The 13,886-nt window shown below is 47.2% G+C and overlaps 1 protein-coding gene across 1 annotated transcript in view; it reads right to left on the bottom strand.

Annotated features, from left to right (window-relative positions):
* Positions 1–13,886, bottom strand: part of cttnbp2 (cortactin binding protein 2) — a gene marked incomplete at its 5' end in the record, with an annotated part of 117,652 nt that overhangs the window by 28,246 nt on the left and 75,520 nt on the right. The window contains 4 exons of the mRNA XM_080737177.1: positions 6,848–7,162; positions 7,500–7,617; positions 9,017–9,229; positions 11,907–12,057. Of these exons, the coding sequence (XP_080593303.1) occupies positions 6,848–7,162; positions 7,500–7,617; positions 9,017–9,229; positions 11,907–12,057 (797 nt within the window). The remainder of the gene's footprint in view (positions 1–6,847; positions 7,163–7,499; positions 7,618–9,016; positions 9,230–11,906; positions 12,058–13,886) is intronic.

The raw sequence follows: 13,886 nt of genomic DNA, 5'->3' as shown, positions 1-13,886 counted from the left end.
CGTAAGAAAAAATAGATAAGAGGGAAAGAAACAAGAGAACAAAAAAAAGAGCAGTACAGTACCAATAAAGAGAAGGTGCATCAATAGAGGGGGCGAATAATATATAAGTATATATACATAAAGTGTCTTGCAAAAAAGACCATAGCAGTCAATGCTAGTTAGTGCAAACAAGTATCTCACTGTCATTGTTAAACAAAGCAAAAATACTCAGAAACTACCAACACAAACTAATAGTGCAAAGTCAAAAAAATCAGTGCGAAAAAAGAAGAAACTAGGAAGCGTGTCACCGCAAGACGCACATGAGCACTCTTCCTGGACGGTCCTTTTGGGTCAAAGTCAATACAGCAATAGTTCCTTAGAGGTCAATGTCAATACAGCAAAGGTTCCGTCAGTCTAAGTTAGGAAGGGAGACCTTTTCAAGCGTCCGTTATGTGTCTCGTTGTACAGCTTAACACATGGGCGGCCAAGGTTTATAACATTTATAGCTGTTGCTGGTGCCACCATTGACTTACGTTATGTTTTGATGAGCCCCGCAAGCTTCGTGCGTGTGCACGTGCGTGTCCAGAGAAGATTGAGGAGGTACTCCATTTGTTTACAAACGCTCGCGAAACTCGCGGTAAAAAAATCGCGGTAAATTCGCGGTAAAGTGTCGCCGTGAAAACAATCAGCTCTCTGCCTCCATGGGGCTGTTTTTACCTCATTCTCAGATAAAGCCGTTCTTATGTTTCAAAGTAGAATCTAAAGCCATGTAAAATCCTTCCGTGTGGGGAGAGACAGGGGGCTTCCTGCCCTGGCTGGGTGACGTAATGGATTCAGGGCATGCAAAGGGAAGCTGCGGTCTCGAAAAGTTAACTATTTGTTGACTCGTCCCTCGACGATATAACTTCCTGTGGCAGGGTGACATCTAGTGGCCATAACTCGTCCCTGAACGCGTTTGGCTCCCCAAGTGTTAAGGGCAGCCGGTACAAAAGATTTTCCTAATCTCTCACATCTCCGTCCTGGGTAGGTAAAGCGGTCGTTTCCTCTCTTACTCCAGTAACTGGTGATCTCTAGATGGAGGGGGTGGGAGGAGTTCTCCAAGATGGAATCCAGCTTCCTCGCTGTGCGCACACTGGTTACTTCCTCCACCCCCTGCAGAGAGGACCCGACGACAGAGCCTGCTTTCTTCACCAGTCTGTTTAGGTTAAACGTGTCACCTGCTCTGTTGTTGCCACCCCAACATGTTATACCAAAAAAGAGGACACTTGCCATGACAGACTGATAGAACATCTGTAGCATCCTATTGCACACCCCAAACGATCTCAGTCTTCTCAGGAGGAACAGCCTGCTTTTCCCCTTGCTGTGAATCGCCTGTGCATTGTCCGACCAGTCCAGTGAACTATTCAGGTGTACTCCGAGGAATTTGTAGTTATCCACAAGCTCAACCACCTCACCGTTAATGGTGCTTGGCACCGGGGGGACTCTCTTGGAGGTGCGGAAGTCCACCACCATCTCCTTGGTCTTGCTTGCGTTGAGCCTGAGATGGTTAGCCTCGCTCCATTGCACAAAGTCCCTAACCACACCATCGTGCTCAGCCGTGTTGTCACCCGAGATCTTGCTGACCACCACGGTATCATCTGAGAACTTCTGCAGATGACAGGTCTTGGAATTGAAGAGGAAGTCCGATGTATAGAGAGTGAACAGGAAGGGTGAGAGCACAGTTCCTTGCGGGGCCCCCGTGTTGCTCACCAGCACATCAGACCGACAGCTCTGCAGTCTCACAGACTGTGGCCTTTCTGAAAGGTAGTCTGTGATCCATGCCACAAAGCCCTTGTCCACTCCCATCAGCGTAAGCTTCTCCGCAAGCAGAGACGGTTGGATAGTGTTGAAAGCACTGGAGAAGTCAAAAAACATAATTCTGACTGTGCTGCCCAGATCTTCCAGATGGGTGAGAGCCTTATGGAGCATGAAGGTGATGGCGTCGTCAACCCCAATATCAGCCTGGTAGGCAAACTGAAGGGGGTCCAGGTGATCACTGACCGCCGGTCTCAGGAGGTTCAGAACCAGCCGTTCAAAGACCTTCATGACCTGTGATGTCAGGGCGACTGGTCTGTAATCATTGAGGACCGAGGGGCGGGTCTTCTTAGGCACCGGGACAATGCAGGAGGTCTTCCACAGCTGTGGTACCTTCCCCGTCTTCAGGGAGAGGTTGAAAAGATGCGTAAGGGGGACAGCGAGCTGCTCCGCGCAAGCCTTAAGCACCTTAGAGCTGATGTTATCAGGTCCCGCCGCTTTCCTGGTGTTGACTTTTCCGAGTTGACGCCTCACTTGCTCGTTGGTGAGAATCAGGGTGGGTGTGGGGGGGGGGGAGGGGGAGATGGTGCAGGGGAAGAAAGAGGGCGGCAACCGAGGTCACCGTTTGGCCCAGCCGCTGTTTGTTGAACATGAACAGGAGCTCCGTCAAACCGATTGAAAAAACGGTTCATCTCGTTTGCCAGCTCCTCCGTGCCTGGCACAGTAGAGTTGGCAGAGCCATACCCTGTGATCTTCCTGAAACCACCCCACACTTGTCTCGTATTGTTCTCCCTCAGAGAGTTCTCCAGCTTAGCTTTGTAGCTCCCTTTTGCCTGAGCCTTGACTGTTTTAAGCTCCTCCACCACCACCCTCAAGCCCTCCCAGTCCCCTGCATGAAACAGATCTCTTTTCCTCTTAAGGAGGTGAATGATTTCTTTTGTCATCCACGGCTTGTTGTTAGAGAAGCAGCGAACCTTCTTGGTAGGAACACACACCTTCTCGCAGAATAGGATATAGTCAGTGATAACCTGACATAGGCTATCTACATCATCCCCATGTTCACTGAAAAAAGATTCCCAGTCTGTCATTTCAAAATCAAATCTGAGTCTCTCCTCCACCTCCCCAGCCCAACACTGAACCTCCCTGATGAATGGAAGCACTCTCTTCACAACAGGAAGGTACGAGGGATCCAGTTTCACCATGAAGTGATCAGAGCCACACACAGGGGGTAGGGAGACGCAACTGTATGCGTTTCTGTGTGTGTGTGTGTGTGTGTGTGTGTGTGTGTGTGTGTGTGTGTGTATACACGCGTGCGTGGGTCCATGTGCATGTCTAGATGACAAGTGTTATTTGTGGAGGCATTCAGGTTCAGAGTGGTCTAGACGGTTTTAATTAAACCCCTGGCCCAGTCTGGGGCCCAGTCTGGGTCCAACACAACACTCTGTGTGTGTGTGTGTGTGTGTGTGTGTGTGTGTGTGTGTGTGTGTGTGTGTGTGTGTGTGTGTGTGTGTGTGTGTGTGTGTGTGTGTGTGCGCGCGCGCGTGCGTGCGTGCGTGCGTGCGTGCGCGCATGCGTGCATGTTCTTTATCAGTGGTAATATTGAGTATTGTTACATCTGAGGAATCCTTCACAGCATGTGTCAGTTCCATTGGGAATCAGACCATGAAGGAAAAGTACCAGGGGAATTGGATTCCAGCCCAGCCGATTGTGCAGGCAGAACTGACGGTTGAGGTCTGAAGTTCTATAACAGAGCAAAAATAGACAATCTAACAAATTCTGCCCAGAACAGGGACACCAGGATTAAAGTGATTAACCTTTCCACTGACATGCACTGTTGCATCTGTGTATATATGTATGTGTGTATGCATATGTGTGTGTGTGTGTGTGTGTGTGTGTGTGTGTGTGTGTGTGTGTGTGTGTGTGTGTGTGTGTGTGTGTGGATATGACTGTTTATTATTAGTACAGTATGGTATGAAGTCAGCTGCACTGGCAGTTGCCTAGAAACTCTGATAATTAGCTCTTAAACAATGGGCTTCTAGTTAATCCCCTCTAATTAATTATGTACTGTACGTCAGACATGTTGCCATGGTTGCCAAATCTCTTTTTTTTCTGAATAAGAGTAGGCTGTACAAGTGTTCAGTACTAGGACGGAAACATTGTGGTATGGGAGTAAGGCGCTGGTAGTATCTGATCCAAGGCCAGCTAAGATTATAACTACAGTAAATCTAGAGGTTTATGCAGGCGATCTTTCAAATGCAGACTCAAATTGCAAGCACTCGTTACTGTCTCATGTCCCTAGCTGTGCCTGTCAGGTAGTCTATTCACTGTTTAACCGTGTTCGATTTAAAACCGTGCATAGGACGCGAGAACAAACAATGCTAGAGGGAATGCCAACAGGAAGCTAGAGAGTGTGAAAGGATAAAAGAAAGGGAGAGAGACAAGGAAGGAGGGTTGCATTACTGCCATTTTGCCTCTCTCTCTCCCTCTTTCTCCAAATATTTTATAACAAATATTTTATTTGGACCAGGGACGTGCAGAGAATGTTAGAGAGGCAGGGGCTGACATTTCTAAAAGGGCCTTTTGGTGGAAAAATCGAAAATAGCAGACCTCCAAGCTCACAACGCGTCGCGATGCAACGCGTTGTGAGCTTGGAGGTCGACTATTTTCGGTGCATGGTACCACACTGTACTAAGCATTATCAAGTCAATGCTATAGGGCGTACGGAATGGATTTTCTACACAGAGATGGCAATTCTTTCAACATAAGATGCTGCATTCAAGTACAGGAGAATCTGGACGAGACAATTCTCTTGAATACCACCTTGGCATATGGCATGGAAAGAGGGCATTTGCATTTCTTTCACCATTGTAAAAACTGCATTCATGGTCTAGAGAGGGCACTTTTTTACAGACAGGTAAAAGGGCAGGGGCTCAAGCCCCCTTTGATGTCTATGTGTGCACGTGCCTGCTTTGGACTCACTCAACAGGCTCAACATGGCTGCCCTGCTGACGGAGGAGTAACTCTACCTGACGCTGCCATAGGAGCCAGAGGGAGGACAGGAGGAGAGAGAGAGAGAGGAGGGTGAGGATAGGGACCGGGGAGAGATGGAAGGTGGAGGATGGGGAGGAAGAGGAGGAAGAGGAGGAGGAGGAGGAGGAGGAAGTGACTGAGGGACAGAGGGAAAGAGCGAGTGACGGCAGCTGCACGGACAGCCAAGAGACTCTTATAAATAGATTGCAGCTCTTTGCGGAGAGTTGGCTGGACTATTGATGGCTGGGTGGCAGTGGCGTGTGTGTGTGTGTGTTGTAGATAAAAGCAGGCCCAGGGAGGAAGATCTTGTTTTCTTCAACGTTTTCAGGCCAGGGACCGCTTAGCTGAGAGAGAGATGAAGCAGGGACCCCCACTACATATTGTATAAAATTGTGTTACAGAAGAAAGATTTTCATAGATTTCTAGGACAGCTTAGACTTGTTGGACATCACTGTCATCATGTTGGAGTAATGTGTATTCTCAGACATTTAACTACTTGAACCATCAAATACTTTAGTCTGCTCTTCTTTGACAAAAATAGCCGATCTACAAGCGTTGCGAGGCAGCTTGTAGATCTGCTATTTTTGGGTAATGTTCCACTCAGAATAGGATGCTAGGTTTCAAGTGGTTAATGTAAAAAACATGAGCCTATCACACAAAGATTTGGTGGCCCCCCTGTAGTATCTCTGAGGATCCCCTAGGGGTCCCGGACCCCCTGTTGAAGACCCCTGGTATAGACAGCATCAGGAAGCAAGGCATTTGGCGTAAAAGGCATACTGAATAGCAGAACCCTACTATGCAAAGCTGATCTAATACTGTATATATTTGGAGGCGGCCATAGCTGAATGGTTAGGGAGCCTGCCTGGGGAACCAGTTCCCCTGGTTGTCCCTGGTTCCATTCCCGGCCAAGGTAGCAATGTCGATGTGTGTCCCTGAGCAAGACTCTTAACCCCTAATTGCTCACGCGTTCCTTGTGGGCAGTGAAGCAGCTGGGTTGGGCTGTAAATATTGAATTTCCCTCGCGGGAGGAGTAGGTATCTATGATATATAATGGCGAACACTGCAGCAACAACACAAATGATACCTACGGTGAAGTGGTCTTATTGAGCAGTGGCTTTAGCCACTTTCAACCCGGGGTCCTTATTTTGGTCATGTCAAATAAAAAAAAAGGAAATTGTGAAAATAGCAGATCTACACGCTCACAACATGTCACATCTTGAAAATGTTTGGTCTTTGGAACATTTGGAACATTTTTGAAAGATCTCGCCTGCAGTGACATGCTCAAAATAGGGATGTCGGGGTTCATGTGGTTAACCTTAACAGATACTCTACACGCCAAACCCCTAAACATTACCCTAGACATGTGTCCCCAATCAACTGCTTTGATGTTCGAAATCCGTCTCCAAATGTGGTATGTCAGGAAGACACGCACGCACGCACGCACACACACACACACACACACACACACACACACACACACACACACACACACACACACACACACACACACACACACACACACACACACACACACACACACACACACACACACACACACGCATTTTATGATGCCGATCTTCTGAATGCCATGTTTACCCTAAAGCCCAAAAATAGCCGTTCCAGCAGTTCTGCTACATGTTATGAGCTTGTAGATCTGCTACTTTCGGTGCGCACCACCACTGGTATACGCAACTAAGACAAATGAACCCTAACCTCGCATTGTGTAATCTGCGCCACTTTATATTTTATTTCTTAACCTTTATTTTATACTTTGGATATTCAAAAATAGCAGATCTACAAGCTTATAGTGCGGCCACAGAGTGCCACGCTCAAATCAATGCTTCTGGGGGGTCCCTGGAACCAAATATTTTGGGATTCTCGGGGTCCTTGACATGAAAAGGTTTGAGCACCACTGACATAGAAACATACGTTTTTCAGAAACCCATTGAGGTTTAGGAGACATTTGTAGAATGGGGTCCTCAGGTCTCAATGGGGTAATTAAGCACTAATCCTCCAGCGTACTGAGCAGTGAACTCCTCCTCACCTATGAGCACGGAGGCGATGCTGCCGGGGCCCAGCCCCAGCAGGGCGTGTGGGCCGCCGTCGTCGCGGCCCAGCGGCGAGTCCCGGCACAGCAGCTGGAGGTGGGAGGTGAGGGCCTGGCCCAGGGCGAGGCCCAGCTGGGCCCAGCGCGTGGAGCGCTCCACACACACCCTGCCCAGCACCGCACGGCGGCCCCCGGCACCTCCCTCCTCCTCGTCCTGCAACACCTCCAGAGGACACATGGGCTCCACGCCGCCTCCTTCTTCAGCGTCTCCTCCGCCGGACAGCTGCACGCACACCTGCACCCTGTAGGAGTCTGGAGGGTGTGAGGAGGGGAGGGGAGCACGGGGAAGAGAAAGACGAGAAAGTGAGGGGGAGAAGGCCGTTGCAGGGAGGGAGAGAATGAGGTGAGAGAGAGGTGGAGTGAGGGAAGGAAGGATGGATGGGGAGGGATTAGGAGAGGAGAGAGAAAAAGGAGGAAAAGACAAGGAACAAATGGTAAAGAGCAGGTGAAGGAGCGCAAGAGAAAGATAGCATAATCTAAGTTATGGTACATAACATAAATCATAATTGCCATGAACACATAGTTACTGCATATGTACACACACACACACACACACACACACACACACACACACACACAGTATACTGACGGAGATTCTCCAGCAGGTCTTTACAGTCGTCTGTGGCAACATCATGGATGGTGCGGTTGCATTTATCCCGTCTGTCGATATCCTGTTCACTGTGGCTGCAGAGCACCTCCAGACACTCCTACACGCGCACACACACACGCACACGCACACGCACACACACACACACACACACACACACACACACACACACACAATAAATATACCAGTAAGACTCCCTAATCGGGAGATAAGCGACCGTAGGTCACTTATCTCCACAAATAGAGCAAAAATGTGTTTTTCCAAAATCTTCCTGATCCATGTTGATGACATGAGTGTAGACATACTGTGTAGTGATTTTCGTGATTTTAGGGCAAAATCTGAATCGGCCTCATGGTGGCGCTAGAGGGCCATGTGAGAAATGAGGGGTGGGGTCTCCGCGCCGCCAAGGCGGACGAATAGGTACCGGCCCCGGCTCTCCCGGTCGCTCCTAGCCCGAGTTACGGCATTTTATGTGAGCTGCAGTGGCAGGGGGTCCTCCACTGGGGGCGCCACCACTTTTGCATCCGTTCTGGAGCACCAGGAGTGGGTGGTCCCCGGGAATGCCCCGTGAGCAGCCCCGTTGGGGTGGTCATTTGGTAATTTTTGCACATGTGCTCATTTTTTACACTTGGGGGTCCCCGAGGGAGCTGGGGGTCCCTGGAGCTCCGGGGGTCCTTGGAGGTTGTAGTTTGGCAGGTAAGGAGTGTGTGTGCAAAATCTGGCATGGATCGGGGCAACGGTTGCGGAGATATGAGCAGGGCAAAAGTGTGACGTGTGACGTGTGTGACGGACGGACGGATGGACGGACGGACGGACACCTCGAGCAGCTATGATGTAAACGCAAAATAGGAGCGTTCCAAGTATTAAAACCTGGGGTACTCCACCAGTCAGCTAAGTAATATTATGTAAGGATTAAGTGGTTAGATTCTAGTGTTGACAGTGACTCTAGCCCATTCTACTCTCAAAAGCAAAAGAGCATTAAATGCAATCAAGAAACAGAGAATATTCACATCACATAATTTCCGTCTCGACCAAAGATACTTCTGACCTAAAGGGGATTGTAAAACTACAGGAGATTAAAAACAAGGCAGGCTGTTATGCAACGCAGTTGCCTGCAGCTAAAAATGTTAAATGGATGTAGGAAAGAATGCCCTGAAGATCAATAGGGTGGCAGCAAACACTTAATGCTGTCCGGTCAGAACGGCAGAATGGTGATTTCGGAAACCGGTGAGATCCGGTAAGGTTGCATCCCCCTTTATTATTGAATCACGGCTCTCAAATAAAATTGTGTTGTCTCTGATGGGAGCACACCTGACCTTGCCTAGTGATCCAGGATCCAAAATTGAGACTGGGCCTCATTGGCTGTGGCCACATACATACCCACCCACATACCCACACAGACAGCAAGTAATAATGGGCGGTCGGATTAAATGTAATGGCACCGCAAAGAATATGACCCTCCATCCATGTCATAGTGTGTACACGGTCTCCAGTGTTACCTTGAAGCCGCGAGCAGCAGCCATATGTGCGGCCGTCCAGCCCTCAGCGTTGGCTTGGTTGAGCAGTGCAGCGGGCAGCGCCAGGGAGACGGGCCGCCCTTCAGCAGCGTGGGCGGGGTCAGGGGTCACACTGGGGACAGGGTGGCAGAGCAGGAGACGCAGCGTGTCCACGTGTCCTGAACACACGGCCGCGTGGAGCGCTGTGCAGCCATCCTGTACACGGACGTGCAGAGAATGTTAGAGAGGCAGCGGCTAAAATTTCTAAAAGGGCCTTTTGGTGAAAATATCGAAAATAGCAGACCTCCAAGCTCACAGCGCGTCGCAGCGCGTGACGCGTTGTGAGCTTGGAGGTCGGCTATTTTCGGTACTTCATAACACCCTAAACTAAGCATAAAAAAGGCAATACTGGAGATGTGGTGTGGATTTCTGGACATGAGATGCTGCATTCAAGTTCAGGAGAGTTTGAACAAGGCAATTCTCTTGAATGCTGCCTTCAGGTATGGCATGGAAAGAGGGCATTTGCATTTCTTTTACCATAGTAAAAACTGAATTCATGGTCTAGAGAGTTCACTTTCTACAGACAGATATGTCTATGTGTACATGTGCCTGATCCTGTAGAGTGTAGAACAAGCACAAACACACAGGCACACACAGTATGTTTAAGTAAACATGCACGGATGCAGAGGTATGCTTTCAGACCTATTTATTGACGTTTCTAAGAGGCAGGGAGACAATAATAGCAGGGCATACTGTACACTGTACCGGCATATGGTACACCACACAGATCCTAACATCTGTGTAAATCAATTACACAGTATACGCAGGGTATTTCCACAGCTAGCTAAAAATAGTGACGTGTCGCAGCGATTAGCTGCGCCGTTGGTTACGCTGCGACGGTGTATTGGATCTGCAGGGACTGAGGTCTGCAAATGTAGAGCAAATAGTCAAACACAGCTCTCTGCCCACGCAAGCGGCAGGCAACAGGGACCCCCTGTGGTCGCCATGGCCGGAGGCGGGACATCAAAGAGTCAGCCACTGGAATATTAAGCTGCTTCACTCATCATCGGCAGATTTATGTGAGAGTGAAACTGTCCAAGGCTTTTTATTTGTATTTTATATATAAACCGTTACTTTTCAGGAAATTGAAAAAATAACCTGTGTTCCATGTATTTATATAGTCACACGCTCTTTGTCCACACTGCCAAAGACAAAATTTAGGTCATTTCTTTTTTATTACATTGGATTATCATAGCGAGTGCTCCCCCGCACCCGTGAGTGATACCAGGACTACAATACCTAGAATGCAACGAGAAATTAGGTCATCCGGAAATCCCCCGGTCCATCCGTCTCCAAATAAATGATTTTAGAAAAGTCTGTTTATCTCGCAATCTTTTCCCAGATGCGTTTTTTTTTGGTCAAAACAAGCTTTTTTCTACGGACCCTAACTAAAGACCAGGATGATTGCGCATACAATGTTATTTCTCTGGCGGAAAGAAGAGAGACGAGTCTTTCCGACGTCACCTCTGTGTTACGTACGAACGCTGTGGATCTTCAAAGGTTACCGTAGTTAAAACGCTTGAGAACGCTGGTAAGGGGAGACTAGATGATGTTTTAACTCTGGCGGTTAAAGAGTTAAGGCTCAGAAAAGCCCCAAACAATAACTTTAATTAAAAAACGTAATTTTGTTTTATTTCTTCATTGCGACCCAGGACACCTGAGGACACGCAGCCTGAATAACTTAAATGAATTAGGGCAGACAAAGAAGAACAGAAGACTTGTTATTTAAAAGGGGACAGCTGGCAAGCAGGCAGAATAAAGGACTGACATTATAACTGCCATGGGATGAAAACATGGAGAACAGAAGACTGGGGCAGAAATTAAGATGGGCAGAGAGAGAAAAGTTGGTGGAAAAAAGTACTCACATATTTTACTTAAGTAAAAATATCAAAACTGCAATATCTGTTACAAGTAAAAGTCCGGAATTAAAAACGTACTTGAGTAAAAGTACAAAAGTATTGTTATCAAAATGTACTTAAAGTACCAAATGTAAAAGTACAAAATGTTTGAAAATAGCCGATCTACAAGCCCACAACGCGTCGCAATAATAGCCAAGGTATAAAATAGGGCTAAAGTCGATTAAGGTATGTTTTGCAATATAATAATTTTTATCTGCAAAGTAACTAGTAAATAAAGTTTTCAAATAAATGTAGTGGAGTAAAAGTACAATATTTGGATCCGAGATGTAGTGGAGTAGAAGTAAGAGTAATGGAAATTGGAAATACAGATACCTCAAAATTTTACTTATAATAGTATGATACAGTGGGTCACGTGGTCTCTCTGAAAACAAAATAGTCTGAAATAGTCTGAAACTCATGTCACAGTGTAATCTGCCCCTCGCCCCCCAACAACAGCTGACCAGTACGATAAGTAGTCTAAGTACGGTCAATTCATTTGATTGGCTTATAATTGCGCATTCTCACAATGACATCATACACATATCAACTCATATTTTAACATTACTTTTTAAAGTGACAATAGTTCAAGTTCAAGTCAGTTTATTGTCTGTTTACACAGAAATTTGTTGTAATGTGCATACAGTGCCTACTAAAAACAAATACACCACAATAAAAACACAGACACATACAGACTACCACACAACACAAGGCCAGCAATAAAACAATACCCCTTTAGATGACAGTCCTACTTTAAGTACAGTACTTAAGTAAATGTACTTAGTTCATTTACACCACTGGAGAGGAGGCTGAACAAAGCAGGAGGCTGATAAAAAACACAGGAGGAGAGAAAAGGAAAAAACAGAGCGAAAGGCTGACGAAGGTTGAATGAAGGATGCAGACAGACAGAAAGACAGCACAGTACAAACCACACTTACAGCTGTGATCTGTGATCTGTCTGCCCCGCCGTTCAGCAGGGCCCTGACACAGTCCAGACTGCCTGCCTCGCTGGCCATGTAGAGGGCTGTCTGGTCCCCCGATGCCCCCCGGTCCACAGTGGCCCCTGAACCTAGCAGGACCTCCACACAGCTAGAGGAGGGCAGGAGGAGAGTAGAGGTAGACAGGACGTTATACTGCAAACCCTTCATTTGTTTTAGCATATAATAATGACGTGCACAATATAGGGAAACCAGGTTGAAAGTGGTACAGTCGTTATATTATAATAGCCTGAGTCCAAACCCCTTTGTGGAAGCTAATGGGATGAATGTTACAGATGGACTGGTGAAAACATGAGAGAAAGCAAACTGGTGCGCGGCTGCGCGCACATGTGTGTGTGTGTGCGTGCGTGCGTGCGTGCGTGCGTGTGTGTGTGTGTGAGAACGGCACCTGTTAAGAGACAAGGGAAGCCATCAATCACAAACTCACCACATGCGCACGCACACGCACACACACACACACACACACACACACACACACACACACACACACACACACACACACACACACACACACACACACACAGGAGAGGCCATTAGCAGGGCAGAAAAGAGAGTGTGTCCCTGCCTAGCAACCAGAGGGTCATGTGAGGAAAGCTGAAACTCTATGCTGTCATAAGGTCTGGGAAAGTCACTCAGCCACTTAAACCTACAAAATGGCCTAAGTGTATGGGTTATGTCCATGTAATGTTAATGTGTTTGTCTCTTTTTTTTCTCGTTTCTTTTAAGGCATTTATTTGAATACCTCTCTAAAATGACTGAATGGTAAATTAGCACCCGCTTCTGATGATATCATGTCATACAATGGCCAGTTATCATGTATTATCAGCCCATAGTAATGGGGCCAGAAGGGCCATGCTCTGCAGACTGCTGACGCAATTGCACCCTCTAGTGGTCAAAGAAAAGAAAAAAAGAGACGCAATTGCACTCTCTAGTGGTCAAAGAAAAGAAAAAAAGAAGAAGAAAAGGGAATTGAGTAGGATTCGAACCCATAACCTTGTGTTCCCCAGCCACCCAACACTACAGCTCACTCCACAGGATCCATGATGGAAACTAGGATTTGCTTTAGATTTAGCCATAGTTTTACTGAGGTTAAGGTTAGGTTAAGGTTAGGGTTAGGGTTAGGTTTAGGGTTAGGGTTAGGGTTAGGGTTAGGTTTAGGGTTAGGGTTAGGGTTAAAAAAAAAAGAGTTTGGTCAGCCGCTTGGTAGCTCAGTGAGTAGAGCAGGGTGGCTACTAAAACCAAGACCCGGGTTCGCCTCCCACTGGGGAGATAGTAAAAGTGTAAATATTAGCACTCTGACTGACTCAGTAGGCAGAGCATGGCCCTCCTGGCCCATTGCAATGGGCTGATAAGAAGTGATAAGAGACTTGATTTGACACGATTGACGGCAAGAGTTCATAGTTAAAATTCATCACCCTCGTCTGACATCAAAACTACAATCTACTAAAAAAACGGGAGGATAAAGGAGTGTGATGCTACTATGGGTTAAGACCTTAACACAATTAGTGCCTCTTAATCTGAAAGTTGCTTGGTGCCTCGGTGCCACGCCGTTTCCTCCATAGGCCGCCGCTATTATTTTGAAGGGCCGGAAGGGGTTTGTTTTTGTTTTTTTGGATTATCACTTGACGGCAACGATTACGTCATCTAGTCACATGACAGTGTGGGCCCACAAGAGAACATGGCTGCGCCCACCTTTTGTATACAGTATGGAAGAGTGGAGACCATCCTTTGTATAAGAATGTCCCTTTTGGAGAAAATGAGGTCTCTTTATGGGCCTCTCAATGGATTTACTATGGAGGACGTTAACTTCGCGTGCACGCCCGACGTGCGTTGTAAACAAATCGCGGACATTGCCGATGCGGGCGGGACCGGAGCGACGTACAGTAAGTAATAATATCTTTACTGTACTGTATATACAGT

The sequence above is a fragment of the Nannobrachium achirus genome (assembly GCF_963921795.1).
Source record: "Nannobrachium achirus genome assembly, chromosome: 11".
Taxonomy (NCBI): domain Eukaryota; kingdom Metazoa; phylum Chordata; class Actinopteri; order Myctophiformes; family Myctophidae; genus Nannobrachium; species Nannobrachium achirus.
The sequence above is the reverse complement of the archived record's forward strand: the minus strand, read 5'-3'. Positions and strand labels throughout refer to the sequence as shown.